Below are 20755 nucleotides of genomic sequence, written 5' to 3' on the forward strand. Positions count from 1 at the left end.
ATTGTTTGATGCCTCTGTCATATGAAAATAAAGGAAATGATAAGATCATATCACTACCATAATTACTTCACAAAATCTGATGGACATGGTTGTCAGTTTAAGGTTGCTATGGCAATGAGCAAAATCAGATATAGCTAAATTACTTATCAAAATGCAATAAAATTTTAGGAAAAGTCACCAAATTGGGTTGAAATTGGGTAAAGCATGTAGGAGTGGCAAATGAAAACATGGTGGGGGGGGGGGGGGGGGCCTTGGGCTTTATATGGTTAGGTATATAGTGAGAGCCCGGTTTGAAGAAGAGTATTACAGAGTTTGTATATCGATCATAATAAAATTTGAGCGCCAGATCCAGAGGCCATTGCCTTGGTACAGACATGTGCATCTGTATCACACTAACCCATCAAAATGCATGCATAGGTGGCACTATAATTTAGATTACACAAAGTAGTCATATGACACCCCTTCTTCATTAAACCTGGGACAATACCATTCACCCTTTCCAAAACAGTGGATCAAACAGTCATATCAAACACAAATAATTTCACATCACTATGTGAAGTATACTACAGTAATAGAATACATGTACATTCATGACTGCAGTTGATTTATTGATTTCTTTTCGATGAATAATGATCATGCATTTGTGATGTTGAGTCAAAGTCAAATATTAACACTCCCATTTCACTGCATGCTTCATGCACAAAATAGTGTGCATCTATTGAACTACAATGTTCATGTATTCTACTGTGGTAAATAAATGATCACAACATACTACGTGTATTTATTTTTATTTCTTTGATGAACAATTTATTCCATAGTACATCAGATGATTTTCTTTCCACATCAGATCTTTGACATCATGAGAATGTTGGGGGGGGGGGGGAACTGACTGAGACGGTTGTATGTGACTGAACCCTGGGACATCCACAACCATGATAAATGGGAAAGCTTCAGAGATAATGCATGTACATTAGTTCAAAGGTAATACATTGTACAAGGCCTAAAAGGATCGTGAATTCGGCCGTGTCGTATAGGCCTACCTTTTAAGAACGCATGTACGAAATGCGAAGAGATTATTGGGAGAAAAATACAGGACACACATGTTCAACCCCTTTTGGCGCGTGCATCATAAAAGATTACAGCCGAATGATAATTCATAAAATCACCGCAGTCCCGTTAAAGTTGAGGAAACAATAGGTGCAAAAAGAATCATGATTTGATTAATACTTTAAGAACGCATTTACGAAATGCGAAGAATTTATCGGGGAAAAAATAAAGGACACATTTCCAACCCAGCTTCGAAATTGCAACAGCCTCAATACCTTCAAGTCTGAACTGAAGACCTAGTTTCCAGCAACTTTGTGAATGATGTGTGACACATTGTGGGAGCTGGGCGCCTTTGAATGTTTCTACGGATAAAGGGCGCTACATAAATGCAGTTTCATCATCATCATCATCATCAACCCCTTTTGGCGCGTGTGTCATAAAAGATTACAGCCGAAGTAATTCATGAAATCATCACAATCACGCTGATATTTGAGGTAGAAATAGGCGCAAAAAGGATCGTGAATCCGGCCGTGTCATATACCTTTCAAGAACGCATGTACGGAAATGCGAAGAGATTATGGGGAGAAAAATAGAGAACGCATTTTCAACCATTCTAGCTGGTGCGTGCATCACAAAAGATTACATACGAAGTAATTCATGAAATCGCCACATTTCCGCTGATATTTGAGGTTGAAATAGACGCAAAAAGTATCATGAATTCGGCCGTGTTGAACGTCTTTTCAGAACGCACCTACGAAATTCGAAGAGTTTATCGGGGAAAATTAAAGGACACATTTTCAACCCCTTTTGGCGCGTGCATCATAAAATATTACAGCCGAAGTAATTTATGAAATCGTCACAATCCCGCTAATATTTGAGGTAGAAATGGGCGCAAAAAGGATTCGGCCCTACATGTCGTGTATTTTTCAAGAACGCATGCACAAATGCGAAGAGCTTATCGGGAGAAAAATAAAGAACCCCTTGTAGCGCGTGCATCACAAAATATCACAGCTAAAATAATTCATTAAATCATCGCAATCCAACTGAGCACCAAAAGCAGATTACGCAGCAAGTTCGTGCGCCGATGTTTAGAAAAAGTCACTTGCACGCATTTGATACAATCTGATTTTGTTCATTACCATTTTACACTGTAATTCACAAACAAACATTCTATTTTTTTTCTTATCTTTTTTAAAATTTCTTGTGCAATAAATAACGCAGGTTTAAAAAAAAATATTAATCTGTACAATGTAAATTTGGGCGCGGGGGGTACGTCCATAAAAAAACCCCAAGAAAATAAGTTTGCAAGTCATTTAATGTTTTTTAAATTGTCGTTGTTGACCGGTAAATTTTCTGTTCGGACCGGTAAAAAATGGTAAAACGGGGCATTTACCGGTCCGACAGAGACAGGTCGGACCGGCAGAAAGAATGGGTTAGTGTGCAGCCCTGTACAAGCTGTAACAAATTGACATAGAATATTATCTCAGTACAATTATTTTCTGACAAGATATCATCTTTATGAGATATCAGCAACACAAACTGATTTGTAAGTTAAATTATACTTCAACATCTTGTGCCAAAACTTCTCAACAGACTTTTTTTCTGTCCAAGGTTTTTTCACCAATTTTGCATCTACCTATATGATCATATGATGGTAGTACACGCATTTCATGCATGCGATCCACTCTCATGCTGAAGATCTATGGATACTGCTATAGCTTGATTTGTACTTGATTATGGAATATTACACAGTGATCATGATTGAGTACGCTCCAAGATTATTACATGATGTATTTTTGTCACTATCCAACTATAGGCCTCGGTGAAATAACTGCATTTGAGCTATAATCTCGGTGGCGAATCCACGGGGGAGCGCACCGGGCATGTGTCCCCGTTTATTTTTTGTCAAAACAAAAGAAATAAAGCGAAAAAAAATAGGGGAGGGGTGCCTGCGCCCCCCCCCCCTTTAATTTTGTAAAGGTGCCCCCTCTTCAAGGAATTCCTGGTTCTGCCCCTGTAATCTAGTACAGTGCATTCAAGATCATGAACTATTTACACATACACAATGTATAAAAATAAACAAAATTTATATTCTGACTTTTGCAGGAAAAAGAAGATGTTTCAGTTGTTAAGTTGATTCTCTATAGTTCACAGTCATTAACTATACTTTTTGATTCTTGCACAAAAAATCCTGTGTTAAGGAAATAGTACCTAAGGCATGTTATAAGTGAATGTTAAAAATATTTGTCATTATAAAAAATGGTACAGTCATGCTCTTTCATGCACTGTTGTTAACCAATATACACTGCAAATAATGCATAATTAGCTCTCATGCAATTCTACTCCATCAGACCTTTGGCCTCGGAGAAAGAAAACTGCACTTGGGCTAATTATGCATTTGTTGAACATATAATGTAGTACAGTGCATGCAAGATCATATAGTTGGGTACCTGCACATCACCAGGGGCCCTAAAACCGCCACCCTGCGTAAAATGGCTGAAAGTGCATTGAACACAAATGTACACGTAGGACAGAGCGCTCCATACTTGGAACTCTGCAAGACTACCACAACCAAGCAGAATGAGGCAAAACAGCCCAGTTTGTCTTGAAAATCATACATTGTATAAGAATTTTGTATAAAATCTGAATATTATTGAGCTTCGAAGATAAGTGCCACAATTTTGCCAGTTAAAAGAATTATTTGCCCTGAACTCACGGATTAATGATTACAACACACGTCAAAGAAACCTCTTCCATCGTCCTCATGTAAGGACTACTGTTTCCTTGAATTCTTTCTTGACCACTTGTATTAAAGAGTGGAACCAACTACCTGTTGACATTAGGAACAGTACAACATTTTCTAGGTTCAAAGTTCAGTGTGAAAAATATCTATTAGACAATTGAAATGAATTTGTTAAACTACATGTTAAACATTTATTTGATGTTATGTAGATAGGCCACCCTACTTTAGTTTTGAGTGCTCTGTGTGGTGTGGTTGTGTATGGGGGTGTGAGGGTGTGGGTGTGTGTGTGTGTGTGTTAGTGTGTTTATGGTCTCCTTTTTTATGTAGGTTTACCTGTTGCCATTGTATACACATTATGATTGTTCTGATATACACTTGCCATGTCGTAGTGTTAGTGTGTGAACTTACGTGGTACCTTGGTCTGCTGTTGGTGGTTTCAGTGACTGATCTGAATGTTCGCTCAACTGATTATTATGATGGGGAATGTCACATCATTGGCGGTTTGCCTTTGTGCTGCTGAGCCCCAACTTATTTGTACCTTGTATAGGGCCCCACTCACAAGCCTGAATTGCTTCTTTCGGGGTCCTAAGAACCATGTGAATTTTTGTATCAGCGATTTGTGTTATCTTGTTATTTATGTTTGGTTTTTGAATAAACTGAAATTGAATTGAATTGAATTGAACAGTATTTCACTGCCGTCATTCACGCTCAAGAGCATGATAAATGAGTGAGTGTTCTTACAATCACATAAATGACTGCTGCATGTGAAAGCTTGAGCGTCGGCTCCAATTATTGTGACGAGTTAGCTTACTTTTATCTAGTCTGGCAGATATTTTGCTTCAAACCCTCCATAATGGTGATCACTGTCCCTGTGATCGTCTGCAATGTCTATATGGAAAGTGGGGGTGGCGAGGTGTAGGCCCTTCCAGTGAGCGTACAACTTCCTAAATGACACTTCGCATCTGGCAACAATCACTGAACTTGTTATTCCATTAGAATCTTCAGCAGTTTCACTGGATGTGAGAAGAATTTCATAGAATTTCAGTGACGTAGTGTGTACAGCGGGACACTCAAATTATGCTATTCATATGATTTATAACACACAAAGTACAATTTCTGACTTTCACACAAACAAAAAAATTCTGTTGCTTCATGATCACAGGTGGTCTTCCAACTGTCGTTTTAAATACACTTCAACATTTTCTTTCTTGTTTTACTTTATATTCTACAAACTGTGTAGAATAGCTTGATATCATGATATCATTTGTATCTTGCATGCCAGTGGAAGGCAAATTTCTGTACTTTTAACACACAATTGATATTTTTGAAATGTTCTTGAATCTTGAAAATCTGATTCTTAAATGGGATTCACATTGTAGAAGGCTATGGTTAAAAAGTACCAATACCCTGAGTATTATGTTTGCTATATTTGTAGAATATACCCGAGACATGTCTAATTTTTCTCAAATTATTATAACATAGCAGAGAGGGAGGATGAAACCAAACTTTAAAGCTAAACAATAGGTGTGGGATCCCAGGCGTATCGGTGGTAGATTTTCAAGCTTCGTAGTGTTCTCATATCCTCCTCAGACAGTGACCAGCCCCACACACCACAGTTATCAATGATGTGCTCTGGCTTGGATGACATTGGTAAGACTCCTGTGATAAAGAATTGGCAGAGAGAGAGAGAGAGAGAGTATCATATGAAACAATGGAATGATTAAAGGTCAAGTAGTGATTATGAGGGCAACACAAAATATAGGGGGGGGGGCAAAGAATTTAGAGAGTGTATTATCGCATTCATGTCATAACTGCAAGAACAAGTTTATGGTAGATGTTGCATGTGACCTAAAAATGTACAGTTCACCTTCATGTCAGAGGGAGTTAACTCCATGCTGTTTCTCTGATCTCATGCTTTTGCCAGGCTTGACAAGAATGGCGTCATGCCGCTAAAGGCAGTAGAGTGTACTGGAGTTGTCTTATGAATATTTGAATAGCTAGTGTCTGGGAACAAAATGCCAGTCAAAGCACTGAAATTCATTAGCTTGTCAATTAAGTGATCAGAGTGTATAAACTACCTTTAGTTTGCACAAGGATTCATTAAAAGATGTTAATAGCTCATCCCTAATCCACCACTCAATACATATGATGTCATGTACACATGTAGTGAATACGTATGTGAGTTGTGACATACCAATGCCATCCTGCATAGCAAACTTCAAGGCCACTTGGCATGGTTTCCGCTGCATTCTCTCTGCGATTGACACTAACTGAGGGTGCTTGAGAAGCTGTATTGAGAAAGATAATAATGCTGTCAGGTTCCACGGAAATTATTTTCACGTAGAAATACTCATTGTAATAAGAGTGACACTAAACCTTACCTAAGATAGTTTCTCAGCTCAGGGGGTCGACTTCATATGTTTCATTACACTACTGAGCTCTATCAAACACTATTTTGATACGGCATTCATTATCACTTTTTACAATGCACACTCCTGTAAATATACATTGTGCTATTAAACATGAGTGGCAACTGTTACAACATCATTCCCAAGAATACATGTATATCTAAGTGACGTGGGCTAAAAAGAGAGTCTGGCCTATGAAATCAAGCAATAAAAGATCTGTTCCACAGTACTCATGTGAAATATGACTGATAGCTTTATATCTAATTTTCAACATAGGGCTTGAGGAATTGATATGTAGTATATTGTGTTAATTCAGTTACTGATATTCAACACAACATTCTCCTCACATCTAAGGGTACATATAATGTTTGAGTTCTTTCATAAGCTGCAGTCAAGAACAATATTTACCTCTCCCTTCCCTAGAGATGTGTATGCCTGGAACTGTATGCCATTCTTCTGACACCATGATACCACATCTTCATTCAGCAAATAGGGATGGTACTCACTCTGTAAATACATAGGTGCATAAACACAGGGTTTTCAAAGGTTAAGAATATCACATTCTCAGTTTGACAGTCATTAAAGTCAGGATCCCAAATTCTTGAATGTTGCCATGTGTGACACACACAAGGTTTACCCCTTGAATATTTTGTGCAATCATTAGCCAAACAATACCTGTAACAAAAATTTGAACACACTAAAACACTGAATTTTTACAATTGAGTAAACATGACTATCAAATCAATAAAATATGGTATACATGATACTGTGCACTGTAAAATCCTTGAAAATTATGAAACTTATTTTGAAATTCCCACGTGTCTCTCTTTGCCCACAATCCTACGAGTTACGTTAAATTTTTGTTTTCTCCTTTGTGTCCACTAACAATATAAACTGGTGGAGAAATATTTCCCCTGTGATGTGATCAAATGTTTGCCACTTTCTAGAATTGCATTTGGTTACCTTCAGTAACAACTGAAAATCCAGCCCTTTGTGAACAATTACATCATATACAAACTAACTCATGACCTGTAGATATTTTCTTCATGTTTCTCCTAACAGGTTTCCTTGTCAACCTGCTATATTACATCACTTAAAAGAATGCCACAAGTTACGATTCTGTAAAACATGATATATTCGCAGCACTAAATTTTTGCGAATTGGAGCTGACTGCCTTTTCCATGGCATGGAAATTTTGTTAATTGCCACTGCCGTTCAATGCATATAGTGTAGGCAAGAATTTTTGTGTGCATTTTGATTTCGTGAATCTTGGCCCCTCGCAAAATTTGCAAAATCAAAATGCACGCAAAAAAACCCAGTAAGAATTGACATTGTTTAATACATGTAGTGTCATCCAAATCAGTCAATCATTTGTAGCATGTTATGCTATACAACCTAAATATAAAAAAGACATCAAGATTATCATTTCCATAGTCAGAGTCTCTCCGTGAGTACAGGTCATAAAGTGAAAGAAAAGGCAATTTCTCATATGTGTATACCAGAAGTATAGATTGGCACATTTCTACTCCAGTTTGGTAAAACAGTGAAAAAGAAAATGAACACAGGTGGCTAAAACTGAACTTGTGTGCTTAAACAAATTACCCCTTTTCTGCTAGGTAACTGGAATGATAAATGTTGCGAGATAGTCATCTCATGTGTGAACACTTCTATAAATAACAGTTTTACAGTATTTTAGCTCCAATGTCAACAGACACTGAAGATAGCATCTCATCTGCCTTCTTTCAAATGAAGCAAATCTAATGGTTACCTTTGAACATTTTGTCTTGTGAATCATACCTGGTACTGATGTCTCTAGAAAAGCAAACAAATTTGGGAGTTACAAAGAAGGTAGTTCACACCTACTCTCTTGTAATATGATTACAACATGCTCATTACACAATATTCACCATTTGCCCTCATTAATAATAAGGATATGCAATCATGTGCTAACATCTGGACAAATACAATGTACATACAGTAGAACAACTTTTCATAACTATAAAACATACCTGATTTACAGCAGGCTTGACTTCTGCATACATAAATAGTTCTTCCATATGGTGGACGAGGTAGTTTGAAATTCCAATCTGCTTGCATTTCCCTACAAGATAATAAAGCAAACATATAAGCAGGGTAACAGACAAATTACCTTCCCCATGAACAAAGCTTGTTGAGGACACACACAAAAAAAAAAGACATGGAGTGACAATTACTATTCTGTGTTGGAGAAATCGGCTTATTTTAGTCGATTGAATGATGGCAGGATTACTGAAAGATCTAGTTCAGATAAGACCTTTACTTTTCTCACTTCTGATTGATCATTTCATACTTATATGAAGCCACTGCCATTGTCATAGTGACTACCAATATTTACATGATCTACACACAAAGTTACTCATATTCATATTTTACAATACATACACATACCAGGGGTGTATCGAGGATTTTTTCGGGGGGGGGGGGGGGGGGGGGGGGGGGGGGGGGGGGGTCGTAACCTTTGCGAGGGAGTGGAGCTACCGAGCGGGGGGAGGGTGTGGACGGTAGGGAGTTTTTGAATCTTATATCTTAAAATGAGGCCATTTGGTGCATACGAAAGTGACTTTTTCGGCATGGCAGTGCGGCTTAGAAATAAGGCAAACTTTTATGGCATATTAAAACTAAGTTACGAAATTTACGAGGTTTTTGCCAATTTGCTGGAACACCACTTGGTCACTTTTTTTTCCTGTTGTATATAGGGTAATAAGCCCTCGAAAAACAAAAATGTCTTTACAAAAAGTGGACCTTTTGAAAATTTGGGGGGGGGGGGGGTCGTACGACCCTCTCGACCCCCCCTTGCATACACCCATGCATACAGTGCCCCCCTTCATATACATGCAAAATTCATTTATGTATCTGATGACATAACTGGTATCCGGGGGTACCAAATGAAAATCAGTAATTTTGTTGAATTATTCTGTTTTTTTTAAAAAGGTTGTAACCTGGGTTGCCAAAAAGTGGAAATTATTTTGGTGCTGGAGCTAGTGGCACTAGCCACTACACTGCAGTGCACTGAAGCACACACTATTGCTAGCACAGCGTACCATGCATGCATCGTGCAGTGGCACGGGAGTGACTATGTACACGCACACACAATGCATGCATTTCTCTGCGGCTGTCCTCAAGTGGACGTGAGGTGGCGCTACACGACGCGGTAACCCGGGGTATTATGGGTACTATGGTACCCCGGGGTAATGTGTGATGCATCATATATATATACGTATATATATACAATGTATATACATATATATATATATATATATATATATATATATATACACATATGATAATTCATAATCACAATTTTACTACCTTCCCTATGAGCTCTCTCAAGAGCTTTCCAGCTCTCTCTTCTCATCTCAGCATTTTTGGGATCATCTGCTTTCAACTTCTTGGTCCCTGGCCAGTGGATGAGGTACAGGTCCAGATAGTCCAGTTGTAGTCTCTTCATGGACTCTATGCATGCTTCATAGGCTCCTGGACCTTGATCTGCAGGATCTTGGTTCAAATTCAAGAGAACACATGTCACAACACATTTCTGAAACTGTGAAACCACATTACGTTGCTTCTGAATGAAATCAATTTGTGTCTTTTTTCAATAACAGTTTTCTTTTTTTTGATACCAAATTGTTTTTTCCAAATGTATAGATTTCACAAAAAACAGAATAATTGCAGTTATTGGCAATTTTTGTAGAAATTAAACAAAAATGGTATGGGATTCTTGCTCTCACTTCTTGTAGTCTTGCCAATGTATTCTAGTCTTCCTGACTTTTGATCACTTGTGTCCTCCAAAGGCTGCATCAGTTACCTTGTCACTTACCGAGCTTACTTGTTATGAAGACATCTGCTCGCGTCAGACCGTACTTTGGAAGCAATTCTTTCAGGCAAATCCCAATGTCTTCTTCATTCTTATACACTGCAGCAGTATCTATGTTATACATTGAGAGTAAAATATTACACAAAGGGTGGAAATATCATTGCATCAGCACAGAAATATAGAGGGTAGAGGGAAAGAAAAATAACATAATATGTAGACTTCGACATCCATTATAATTAACATAGCACATTAGTTGGCAGCTCTGCAAAAGTAGTTTCATTTTTGGCAAGAGTCTCTTTTGGCATTTTGTAAGTGCAAAGAATAAAATCTAAATTACCACTCACCTATCAAGCAGTATCCATTCTGCAGAGCTGTATCCAGGCACTTGTGTATGGTGTCAAACCCCTTTAGTTGGAATGTGCCATCTGTAAGTGTAATCATAGCTTATACATGTAACATTTTTTTCCCCATTTTTTTCTGTAGACTAGCATAAGCTCTGTCATACAAGGGCGGATGCTGCATTTTAAAAAGTGGGTGTGGGGCCCAGTATATTTCTGGTGCCACTTCCGGGTTTAACTAGCTGACAAGCAAGAAAAGAAAAAGAAAGCTTACAACAACAAAACAATAGGGCCTATTAAAAAGCCATTTGAAGAGGGGTTAACTTCAAGTATTTTTCACAAAACTGAAATGAATAATTCAAAAAATTTTGCAAAACTTATAATTTTCAGGATTTTGTAAATAATTAGAATCATTTTTGCTCAAAATATTATCCCTGAGTAAGGAATTCAGAGTGCAACAAAACCTAGGCATTTGGGTAACTTCTATACACAGCCCTTCCGCTGTACAGAAGTCGCATGGCGTCTGGTCGGGCTAGCCTCTAGATAGAGCTGGGCTGCAATCAAGCACTCTAGTATGGTACTTAAACTTCTAGTAGCAGATCTAGAGTCTACATCTCATTAAACTTCATAAGAACACTACAGTACAATGCATGTTAATGTATAATTTTTTCATCAGGAAAAGACCAGCATCTAGTCGATTGCAGTCGCTCATGCTCATCTGCAGGGAGAAGTAACTATACACAGCCCTGTCGCTGTACACAAGTGTTCGGGTGTCTGGTTGTCTGGTAGGGCTAGGGAGAAGAAGGGTTAGACAATAAAATACAAGATCTAACATGTATAAGTGTCACTGGAGTGTTGACTAAACACGGCCCTGTCGCTGTACCTATACACAAATTACGGTATCTGGTTGGGCTACCGCAGAGTGTCAAATTCTACCTCTTCTTGTTATTTTCTATAGAATAGAAAATACAAGAATCGTTCTAGATCTAATAATATGTAGGGCCTATTTTAGTGTTACTGTAGTGTTAGAGTCTAAAGCTAGATTATGTGGAAAGAACTAATCTAGAAATCTAGATTCTAGGGTCTACTGTCTAGATGTCGTCCTCAATGATTTGTGGTATTTATATTATTGAGAACTGCACAGCAACTAACCATACCATAGGAACTACAACCTGAACGCAGCATTCAGGAACTGTGTGAAGGAGCGCCCCAGAGTTAAAGGACAAGTTCACCTTCATAGACATGTGGGTTGAGTGAATGCAGCAATATTAGCAGAGCACATCAGTAAGAGTTTGAGCAAAATCAGACAATCCGTTAAAAAGTTATGAATTTTTGAAGTTTCTGCTCAGTCACGGCTGGATGAAAAGACTACTATAGCTTGTGATGTCACATGAGTACGATATAAAGAAAGAATAAAGAAAATTCAACATATTTCCATTTTTCTCACATAACAAAAGAACACTCCACTTCTCTCAATCAGAATTCAAGAGCATCGTTTACTTGCACATGTATCACGTTTTAATTGTACAAATCCTGATATAATCACGTGCACCATCACATACTGCCACTGCACCAACCCATCCCAGTCTAGCTGTGCTTGCAGCTGCTATAGGGATTACTCCATCAAGACTCAAGACTCAAGAAGGCAGGGGGAATAATATTACCCTTAACATACATCAGTAGCAAGTCGAAGAAATGTGCGCTTTATTCAAAAAGTAAAGTTTTGTGAAATTCTCTTTTTATTTTCCTTATATAGTTGTACACATGTGACATCATACACTGTAGTAGTCTTCTCTTCCAGCAGTGACTGCGCAGATACTTAAAATATTCGTAACTTTTGAACGGATTGTCCAATTTTCCTCAAACTTTCACTGATGTGTTCTACTACAAATATTGCTGCATTCTCTCAATCCTTATATGTATATGAAGGTGGACTTGTCCTTTAAATTGATAGGTATAGGGGATGTCCTGCAGGTGATATACATGTAGGTCTAGATCTAACAAAGTTGGCAGTCCTGGGTACGGATACCAACCAGGTTTTAGCATGTTTAGGGGGCTAATTAAGTTATTTTAGGCTTCTGACTTCAGGACAGCCATTATCCCCGGGGCGCTCCTTGTACACAGTTATACTACGCGTTAGTTGGGGTTAGTTGGGGGTCGCAGTTACATCGCCATATATGATCTGTAACATCAATTATCATATATAGACAGTCACCACTTGTGTGTACACGTGTATTTCCTATGCACTCCCGGGTTGGCGAACAAATGATAGGCACTGAATTAGTTCGCTGCCCATAGCGCGCCACGTTTTATTAGTGTGTGTGTTACACACACACTTCCATGTAGGATGCATTGTGCATCATCGCGTTTGAAAAACTGTGTTCTTCTTCTAGTTTACTGTCCAACACCCCTTGTAGGGGCCAACCGGTGTTAATCTGCCCCCTGAAATCCATTTGAAATCAAAAACATTCTTGCATTAAAAATGGTTTTGTCACTTCACTTTTTACATATATGATAAAATACATTTGGATTAGAGATGAATTAGGCCTTTCTACTCTAGACCTATTTGTGTTTTTATGGTGGAAAAAGGTGAACTAGGAATGTCTTTTGAAGCCCTGAAAATCTGTCACCCCAGCTGATTTCTGATCGCGGCGCACGTTAGTTACATGCAATGTGAATGTCTGGCGACTTTATGTAGTGGCGACTTACAATGGTAAAATTAATTGAAGTTAGTCGTTAGACATAATTCACCTCTGCTAAACCTGAAAAAAAGTGAAGTGATCGCATTCAAATTAACATGACTGAATTTAGGTGGCCTTTGCAATGTCAGAGTTTGACCGACAAGTATGTCTAATTCCACTAAAAACTACTCATTTATGCTGGGTCAGTTTTTAAAAACTGACCAAGCAAATGTCATTATTATAAATGAGAATTTTTTCGAGGAATTAGACATACTTGTCGGTCAAGGTCAGAGTTTAACAGGCAGGGTTAGAATTGTTATATAAATGTGGGTTAGGGTAACTTAATGTTTGAGCTTATGAGGTTAATTTAGTTAGGGAATAGGTTAGGGTTAAATTTAGGCCTACAATTTTACTAGGTAATAGTGAAAATGTAATGCTAAATTTAGGACTTAATAGACTAGCTCTAGTCTAGTAATACTAACGAGTAGTAACGTTACACGGTTAAACTTAGGCCTCCTAACTGCGAGCAGCGGTTGTGCTGAATTAAAAGCCGAAGATAAATTAGCCCCCTAAAACCCAGGATAGCGACAAAGTCAACATCGCGCTCATGATATGGCTACATAGACTGTATAACTGTTAATTTGACTAAGGTTTGACATAATTTGCGGGGTGAAAAGGAATGGGGTGTGAGGGACATTATCCAACACAAATTAACGTATATGGGCCTACAGGTATATAATTTAATTATAAGATCGAGTCACGAGATCCGCCATGCACCAAGGCCGAATGAGTGGTCAGTTTTCAGCGCAACAAAAGACGATCGATAGCGATAATGTGCACACCGATATTTACAGAACTGCCGTGCTTGCTGGCTACAATTTTCAGAAGGATCAGAAAGAAAAATTATTCGAACACTTACAACCAAACAGAGGCACATTCATGGAACCCTTGGCCTTGGTTTGTAAATCCATTTCTCCACTGTATGATGTCGTCTGCTAGCTCTGCTCACCATCGACATCACAGGACAGGCAGGTCACCCAGCCTACAAACAGCTCAGCCAGACTAATAACGTTGTTAGTCTGCGGGGTGTTTCGGCGTTTCATCAACGTTGGTCAGCAGCGCTGACAATTTCAGCAGAATAGTTGGTTTTGATTGGATGAGATGCTCTGAACACTGACTGTTACTATGGTGATTGTCAAACGTTGATGAAACACCCCCTAGCTTTGGTTTCCAGACCCTTAATTTGCCAACCGGACTCTGATACGATGGCCGACAGGATAAAACCACCTCAAACTATACCAGTTTTCGACGTTGAGGGAGTCAATATCCTACAGTGATTTACAGTGATACAGTGATTTTTATTTGTTGAACTGCACCTTCAGGGGCATGGAAGAAATACATTTGAGTATCAACAATCTTCACTTTTCAACAAATATGAATAAATTATACATTAAAAGAGAGAGAGAGAGAGAGAGGGAGGGAGAGAGATAAAAGATGTATAATTTTTTGTTGTTATATAAGCTCTAACAGCAAACAAGTAAAGGCAAGAATTGATTAAAATGATGGACTTATGAAATTCATCACCCTATATAATAATGTAGGCCCTACTTCATGGCTACACAACGAACATATTTCAAGAGGTAGATCAGATGAATAACGACATTTGGCAACTGGCAGAATATGGTTACCCTATCGAAATTTACATAAAGATATCATATCCCCTACCTCCAAATTTAACAGATATTTTTCTAAACCAGCTTCCTGTTTAAAAATTCTGGAATTGAAACATAAACGACTTCTATTAACTTCCTCATTCCAGTTTTGATAATCTATATTATGTAATCTACGGTCCACTGCATGATGACTTTCATTCCATGTGACATTTTGTCTAAAATACTGTTAGTTTTTAAGATCCATCTGGAATGAAAATCACAGTTTTCATGAAGTTTTCGTAACAAATTGTAGACGGTGTAAAGAGTTTAGATTTATTACCTTGACTAATCTTTGCCCAAAAATTAACCATAATAATACGCATCTCCACCCTACTTGCGAGGGCAAATCTACCAACTTCGCAGTACACCATGCATTTGGCAGTGCCACGTTTTAATTTCCTATGAAATATACAATCTAGCTTCTGAAAATCCCACACTTCACTACTATACAATAAAATCGGAACAACAAGCTGATCAGAAAAGCTCCTACTGAATATCGCACAGGTAAGCACAATTTCTTCGCTTTGCTAATTAAAGCAAACATAGCTCTTCTCGCTTGATTAACCTGTTTATTGATAGCTTTATTAAAGGAACCATTATAATTGAAAGTAGTTCCGAGGTATATATAATCATCAACTGCAAACAACATTAAGGGAACTATCGCCAAAAGTAAGCTAGGGGTGTCTGCGCACTTTTACGAGAGAAAAAAAATCTTTGTTTGCTTGTGTTAACAGACAATTTCAAAAGCTCACAGTACTGGTGTACAGTTGATAAAGCAGTTTGCAGTTCGTCAGCAGGCTCAGCCATAACTATCATATCGTCAGCATAAAGTAACACATAGACTTAGAAATACTTCTATGTCATCATTACTGAATAGCGAAATAGTACGAGTATGGTCTGAAAACTGAAAGGGGATGTTGAAAGTTAGCCTGATATTCAACTTTGGCGAATTTCACGATGTCATCATCTTTCAGAACCAATAATATGTCAATGGATCGAAGGACAGCTATACCTGCAAGGAACCTATCTTAAAACACACAAACGCACACACATTTCTGCACACACATACACACATGCTCACGCCAACAACAACTCAATGAAGGTGTATATAGTGGTCGTGTCGCATGAACGTGAGGGGTGGGGGGATATGTTTAATCGCGTAGACGAGGGAGCTTTTGCACTTTGGGAGACAATTAAAATCAACTATCTGGCCCCCATAACACTTAAATGGAATAAAATTTAGAATATTCAAAATAAAACAAAAAAGCTAGACGATACGTTGTCTATTTATTAACATTGCAAAACAACAGAAATGTAATTCTGTAGTTGTTGCGTCGTTTTCTAATCTACTGCTCATATTATTTGAAAACCATATACCTAATGGCAACCGTCTTGAATGCATGTGTTTGTGTGTGTGTGTGTGTGTGTGTGTGTGTGTGCGTGTGTGTGTTGGGGGGGTGCAAGGGTATATCTCGTCCCACACTGGGGAGTGTTTTTTTTTGTTGTTTTTTTTGCTTTCAAGAATTGAAATTCAACAATCTGGTGCATTTTTTGGGCAAGTATTCCGATTTTTTTTTTTTTTTTACTGAAGAAGATAAGACAATGATTGAATTCAAATTGTGCAGGAAATGAAAAAAAAAACACACAAACAAACTCTTTAGTCTCTGCGTGACTTTCTTCTACGCATTATCATTTAAGGATGATCTAGACTATGAGCAACAACCGAGAGGGGGAGGATGTGGGAGCTTGGGCTTTTATTAGATTCAATGATGTAGTGCACATGTTTTAATGGAATATTTGGAAATTTTCATTCAAAAAAGTAGACGATTTTGATATATACGTTGGTATTATATCTAAGTTGGAAAACCCCCCGAAATAGAGTATTTGATGCGACCTATAGTGCAGATCCTTTATTGAATCATTGGAAAACTTTCAATCAAAAGTAGAAGATATGATGATATACGTTGGTCATGAACATCAAAAAATACAGAAAATAAAAATGAACTAGATTATCTAATTCTTGTGTCATTTAAGAAAAAAAAAGGGGGGGGGGGTCTACTATAGACACTGGGGGGTCTACTATAGTACAAAGTTTTTAGGACTTTACATCGATAGTGACCTTTCCTGGAAAACTCACTTTAATTTTTTAAGCAAAATTTTGTCACGAAATACAGGAATCCTAAACAAACTGAAACCTTTTTTGCCCAACCATATCTTGCAGATTGCATATTCAACCATGATTTCCCCATATCTTAATTATGGAATTCTTGCGTGGGGTAACGCATCTTAATACTTACTGGATTCACTTTTTCTTCTTCAAAAGCGAGCGATCAGAATTATTAACCATGCTGGGTATTTATCTCACACAAACGCCTTATTTCAGAAAAATAAGATTTTAAAACTGATAGATTTGTTTGGTTATAATTTAGGTATTTTTATGTACAAATTTTCCTCAAAAGATCTTCCTGGTGTCTTTTTATAGATTTTCATAAGAAACAATTCTGTCCACCACTATCCAACTCGCCAGAGTGACGCTTATCACCTTCCACGAACTCGAACAGTTTTCGCTAAAAACACAATTATGTATACAGGTCCTAAATATTGGAATGATCTCCCAAAAGAGGTTAAAAGCTGTTTGTCATTATCCTCCTTTAAGCGTAAACTCAGACAGCATGTATTGAATAGCTACAACACACAAGTGCACTAAAATTCCTTTTTATTATGCTGATGGCTGCTCTGTTATACTACTCGGTTGTTGCCATGTGAACAGACTCATGCATATACATTTTAGTTGCATGCTCTCTCAAATTCCTTCCCATCGGTGTTTTTCCTTCCACTTCTAGTAAGACCTTGGTCGTGTCGCATAGTTTCCCCTCCTTTCTTTCTTTCCTTTCTTTTATGCGTCATTGCAGCTGGCTGGTATATCACATATAGGAATTGCAATTGATTCATGTTCTCCATTTTTCAAATCTTTCCCCGTGTCTATGGAAGCCGGAATGTTTAAACCCTAAAATTATATAGTACTTAAGTATTCACGTCATTATCACTCCCATGTCAAAATTGCTTTTAGAGCAACTGCTATAGTGTGCAGCATGTGGTTACTTGTTCTCATTTTATCACACACATAAATACATGTGAGAAGAATCTTCTGAGCCCCGAGTAAAAGTCATTCTCTTTTGTTTATCCTTACTTTTGGTCTTAATTGTACCCGTGCTCCTCATCCTGTTCCCCTCACTAGGCTTTTGTTGGGACCTACACTCAACAAGCTTTGCTTTTTAGTAGGTTCCATCGTATTTCTCTTCGCATCCTTTACTTTGATTGAAAATGACACATCGACCGTTATGTATTACTTTTGTATTCCTATTTCTTCATGTATATATCCAAGCTGGACATTCTGTATTATATTTTGTTATATACCATGCCATGTATTTTCCATCGAGAAATACGAAAATAAAATTGAAATTGAACTGTTCGTCAAGGGGGTGGTATGTGTGAGTGCGAGTGTTTGATCATTGTTTTAGAATTGCTAAGAAAAAATATCATCGTCTTCCTGTATTTCAAACTTCGTAACGTCTCCATTTTTATCTCTCCCCATTGAGGGGAAACATAAACACCTCCCAATGTAAGCGTTGACCGTGGATGAAGGTATGTGGATGAAGGTACTGTTTCTGCTTGACTTTATTGTACTCGTTATTTACTTCGATAATGGAATGAATGCCGTTTGAAGAGTTGTTTTTATTATATTTTACTCCCTTCCTCTTGCCGTACATTCACAATAGACGAAACAATTAAATCATGATTACTATTTACAATAGACCGAGATCATCGCTTGTGTTATCATTATGTAAAATTAAAGGGCCCTCTATAATATTCCTGTATAATAACGTATATAGTATGACATTTATTGTTGAGATGTTACCCAGGCTGCACTCTTAGAACCTAGGGCTGAGAAATTGACTATAACCGAGAAAAAGAAAAGCAGGACTTGGTTATCAAACTATACCAACGTATAAAAGCTATATAGAAGCGTTGATTACAACATGTAGTACCTCGATATAATTTTCCCCCTGGAATTGAGCAGCAATCTGTACATTTTGTTTCATCAACCTCAACAAGTGTTGTGATCTTTTTTTTTTTGCTCTTATCTCGTTTTTATGGTACTCATTGATTACCCAAGAGCATTCAGTTACATTTTGATCCATGTAGTGTCGTCACGTAACTTACACTGGATTCTGTGTCCCGTTTTTCGGAAAGTGAAGAAGTACAAAAAAAAAATGCTGTGTCACTCCCCAGTATTATGACAGAGACGTGCCCTAATGCAATGCATACAAGTTTGCACCTGACCGACAAGGTGGAATTAATTGTATATGTTTGCACAAGAATAGGAGTTTATAGGCAGGGACGCCTGGCATATACTGCTACGATGAACTTTGGCGAAACACATGGGTATGTATTATACAACTATAGCAATGAGTAATCATCTCAAAAATCTGTATTTGTTTTCTCAATAAAAAAAAAATAATGAAGATGAGGAGTTTGTCACGGAGTTTTACACGTGAACAGCTTATTGGTCTGTATAGATGAGGCAGTTTGATCACCCGAAATGAGATATATCAGAGATGAGGTACCGTTTGAATTATAAGTGCATTTATTAAGGTGCATTTGAGAGGCCCCTTGTGATATTTTCTGTATTTGTTACATCATCTTATAAGTGGCTTAAGCATGACAGGCTGTTTGAGTGTGTTTAAAATGCCCTTACTATGTTAGTGAGTTGGTGATAGTAACAAGATGAAGGTATTATAAAAGTTGATATTGTAAGACGGTTGTTCTGTAAGATGTTGTTTATAATCCTTGTTTTTCCAGACGACTGTAATAAGGGTATAGTGGAGCTTCGTCCACATGGATAAGGTGTTGAAGCTCACACAATCACCGGGTCGAGACTCCACAGGTGTCTCCTGCTCAGCCGCTGCCTGATCCGTTTGCCCGGATTTCCCTTGCCGAGTTCGAGACACCCCCTCCCCCCCCCCCCCCCCCCCCCTCCACAACAATGCCGGTTACGCGGGGCTGGATCCGTCGCCTTTGCTGAACCGCGGTCGGCTGGTCGAAGGACGTCGTTGTCGCCCTGACACCTCTCCACGCGATCCGCGTTAGCCGTCTCCAAGGACACAAGGCTGTCGTCATGGAGAAAGCCGATTCGCGAAGCAAAGTCAGTATAATCAGGGAGGTGGAACTTCTTCCACCTCCCTGGTATAATGAAATCCCCCACTATTTGAAAAACCGGAACCACGAGTTTGGACTGAACTGAACTGAACTCTGAACCGACATTGTGGTCAGGGATGGCAAGCCACATGCCCACGCCGTCTCATATAAGTTAACATTGTGAGAATTACAATGTTACTTTATAGTTAGTGTATAGTCATAAAGAATAATATTGGGAGTTATTAGTCCTTGAATTAGAAGGTTGTTAGTATTTGACACATGGAGATGATATTATGTTTAAGCTCTGAGCTCAGAAGATTATTATATTGTATAACTGGATATATGATTTGATGACGTGATACCACCTTAATAAATGCACTTATAATTTAAACGGTAGGCCTACCCCATCTCTGCTTCGGAGAATCACAACATGTTAAATTGTGAGAGATACTTTGCTTTAAATTGTATTATTCGTCGCATTATCGACGTGAAAGATGGATTGCTGCAATCATAACCGTCTCAATTTACATGTGATGAGACTTTCACTACACCTATAGGCCTATCATGATGAAGTATATAGGAAACACCAAGCATGGAGCTATACGTTGTAGCTCCATGCACCAAGGTACCCCCCCCCCCCCAACACACACATGCACACCATATCATTTCAGGGACATGTAATGCCATCATCTTCCCCCTATCAAAGACAAATGCATATAAAAATAAAAAGAAATGCTACTTATTACCATTTTATACAGCATTGCACTTTCTACG

General features: G+C 38.1%; 1 protein-coding gene across 1 annotated transcript; it reads right to left on the minus strand.

Moving 5' to 3' along the window:
• Positions 1-5303: 5303 nt before the first annotated feature.
• On the minus strand, positions 5304-20132 carry LOC139709670 (glyoxal reductase-like). The gene is made up of 8 exons (XM_071621630.1): positions 19841-20132; positions 10396-10476; positions 10055-10162; positions 9547-9732; positions 8208-8299; positions 6607-6705; positions 5985-6078; positions 5304-5449 (listed from the first exon to the last, which is right to left on the minus strand). The coding sequence occupies exons 1-8, from the start codon at positions 20130-20132 to the stop codon at positions 5304-5306; spliced, it is 1098 nt and encodes a 365-aa protein (XP_071477731.1).
• Positions 20133-20755: the final 623 nt, after the last annotated feature.

The sequence above is a fragment of the Diadema antillarum genome, unplaced genomic scaffold (genome assembly GCF_040938485.1).
Source record: "Diadema antillarum isolate AM-2024a unplaced genomic scaffold, OU_Dant_1.0 seq00001456_RagTag, whole genome shotgun sequence".
Lineage (NCBI taxonomy): Eukaryota > Metazoa > Echinodermata > Echinoidea > Diadematoida > Diadematidae > Diadema > Diadema antillarum.

What these genes read in the sequence shown, in the direction of transcription:
- LOC139709670 (XM_071621630.1), bottom strand. Translation starts at nt 20,132, where the DNA reads ATGTGGCTTGCCATCCCTGACCACAATGTCGGTTCAGAGTTCAGTTCA. An exon ending in GAATGGATACTGCTTGATAG is followed by an intron (nt 10,163 to 10,395) that starts GTGAGTGGTAAT and finishes TGTATAACATAG; the next exon opens with ATACTGCTGCAGTGTATAAG. An exon ending in CATCTCTAGGGAAGGGAGAG is followed by an intron (nt 6,079 to 6,606) that starts GTAAATATTGTT and finishes TTCTCAATACAG; the next exon opens with CTTCTCAAGCACCCTCAGTT.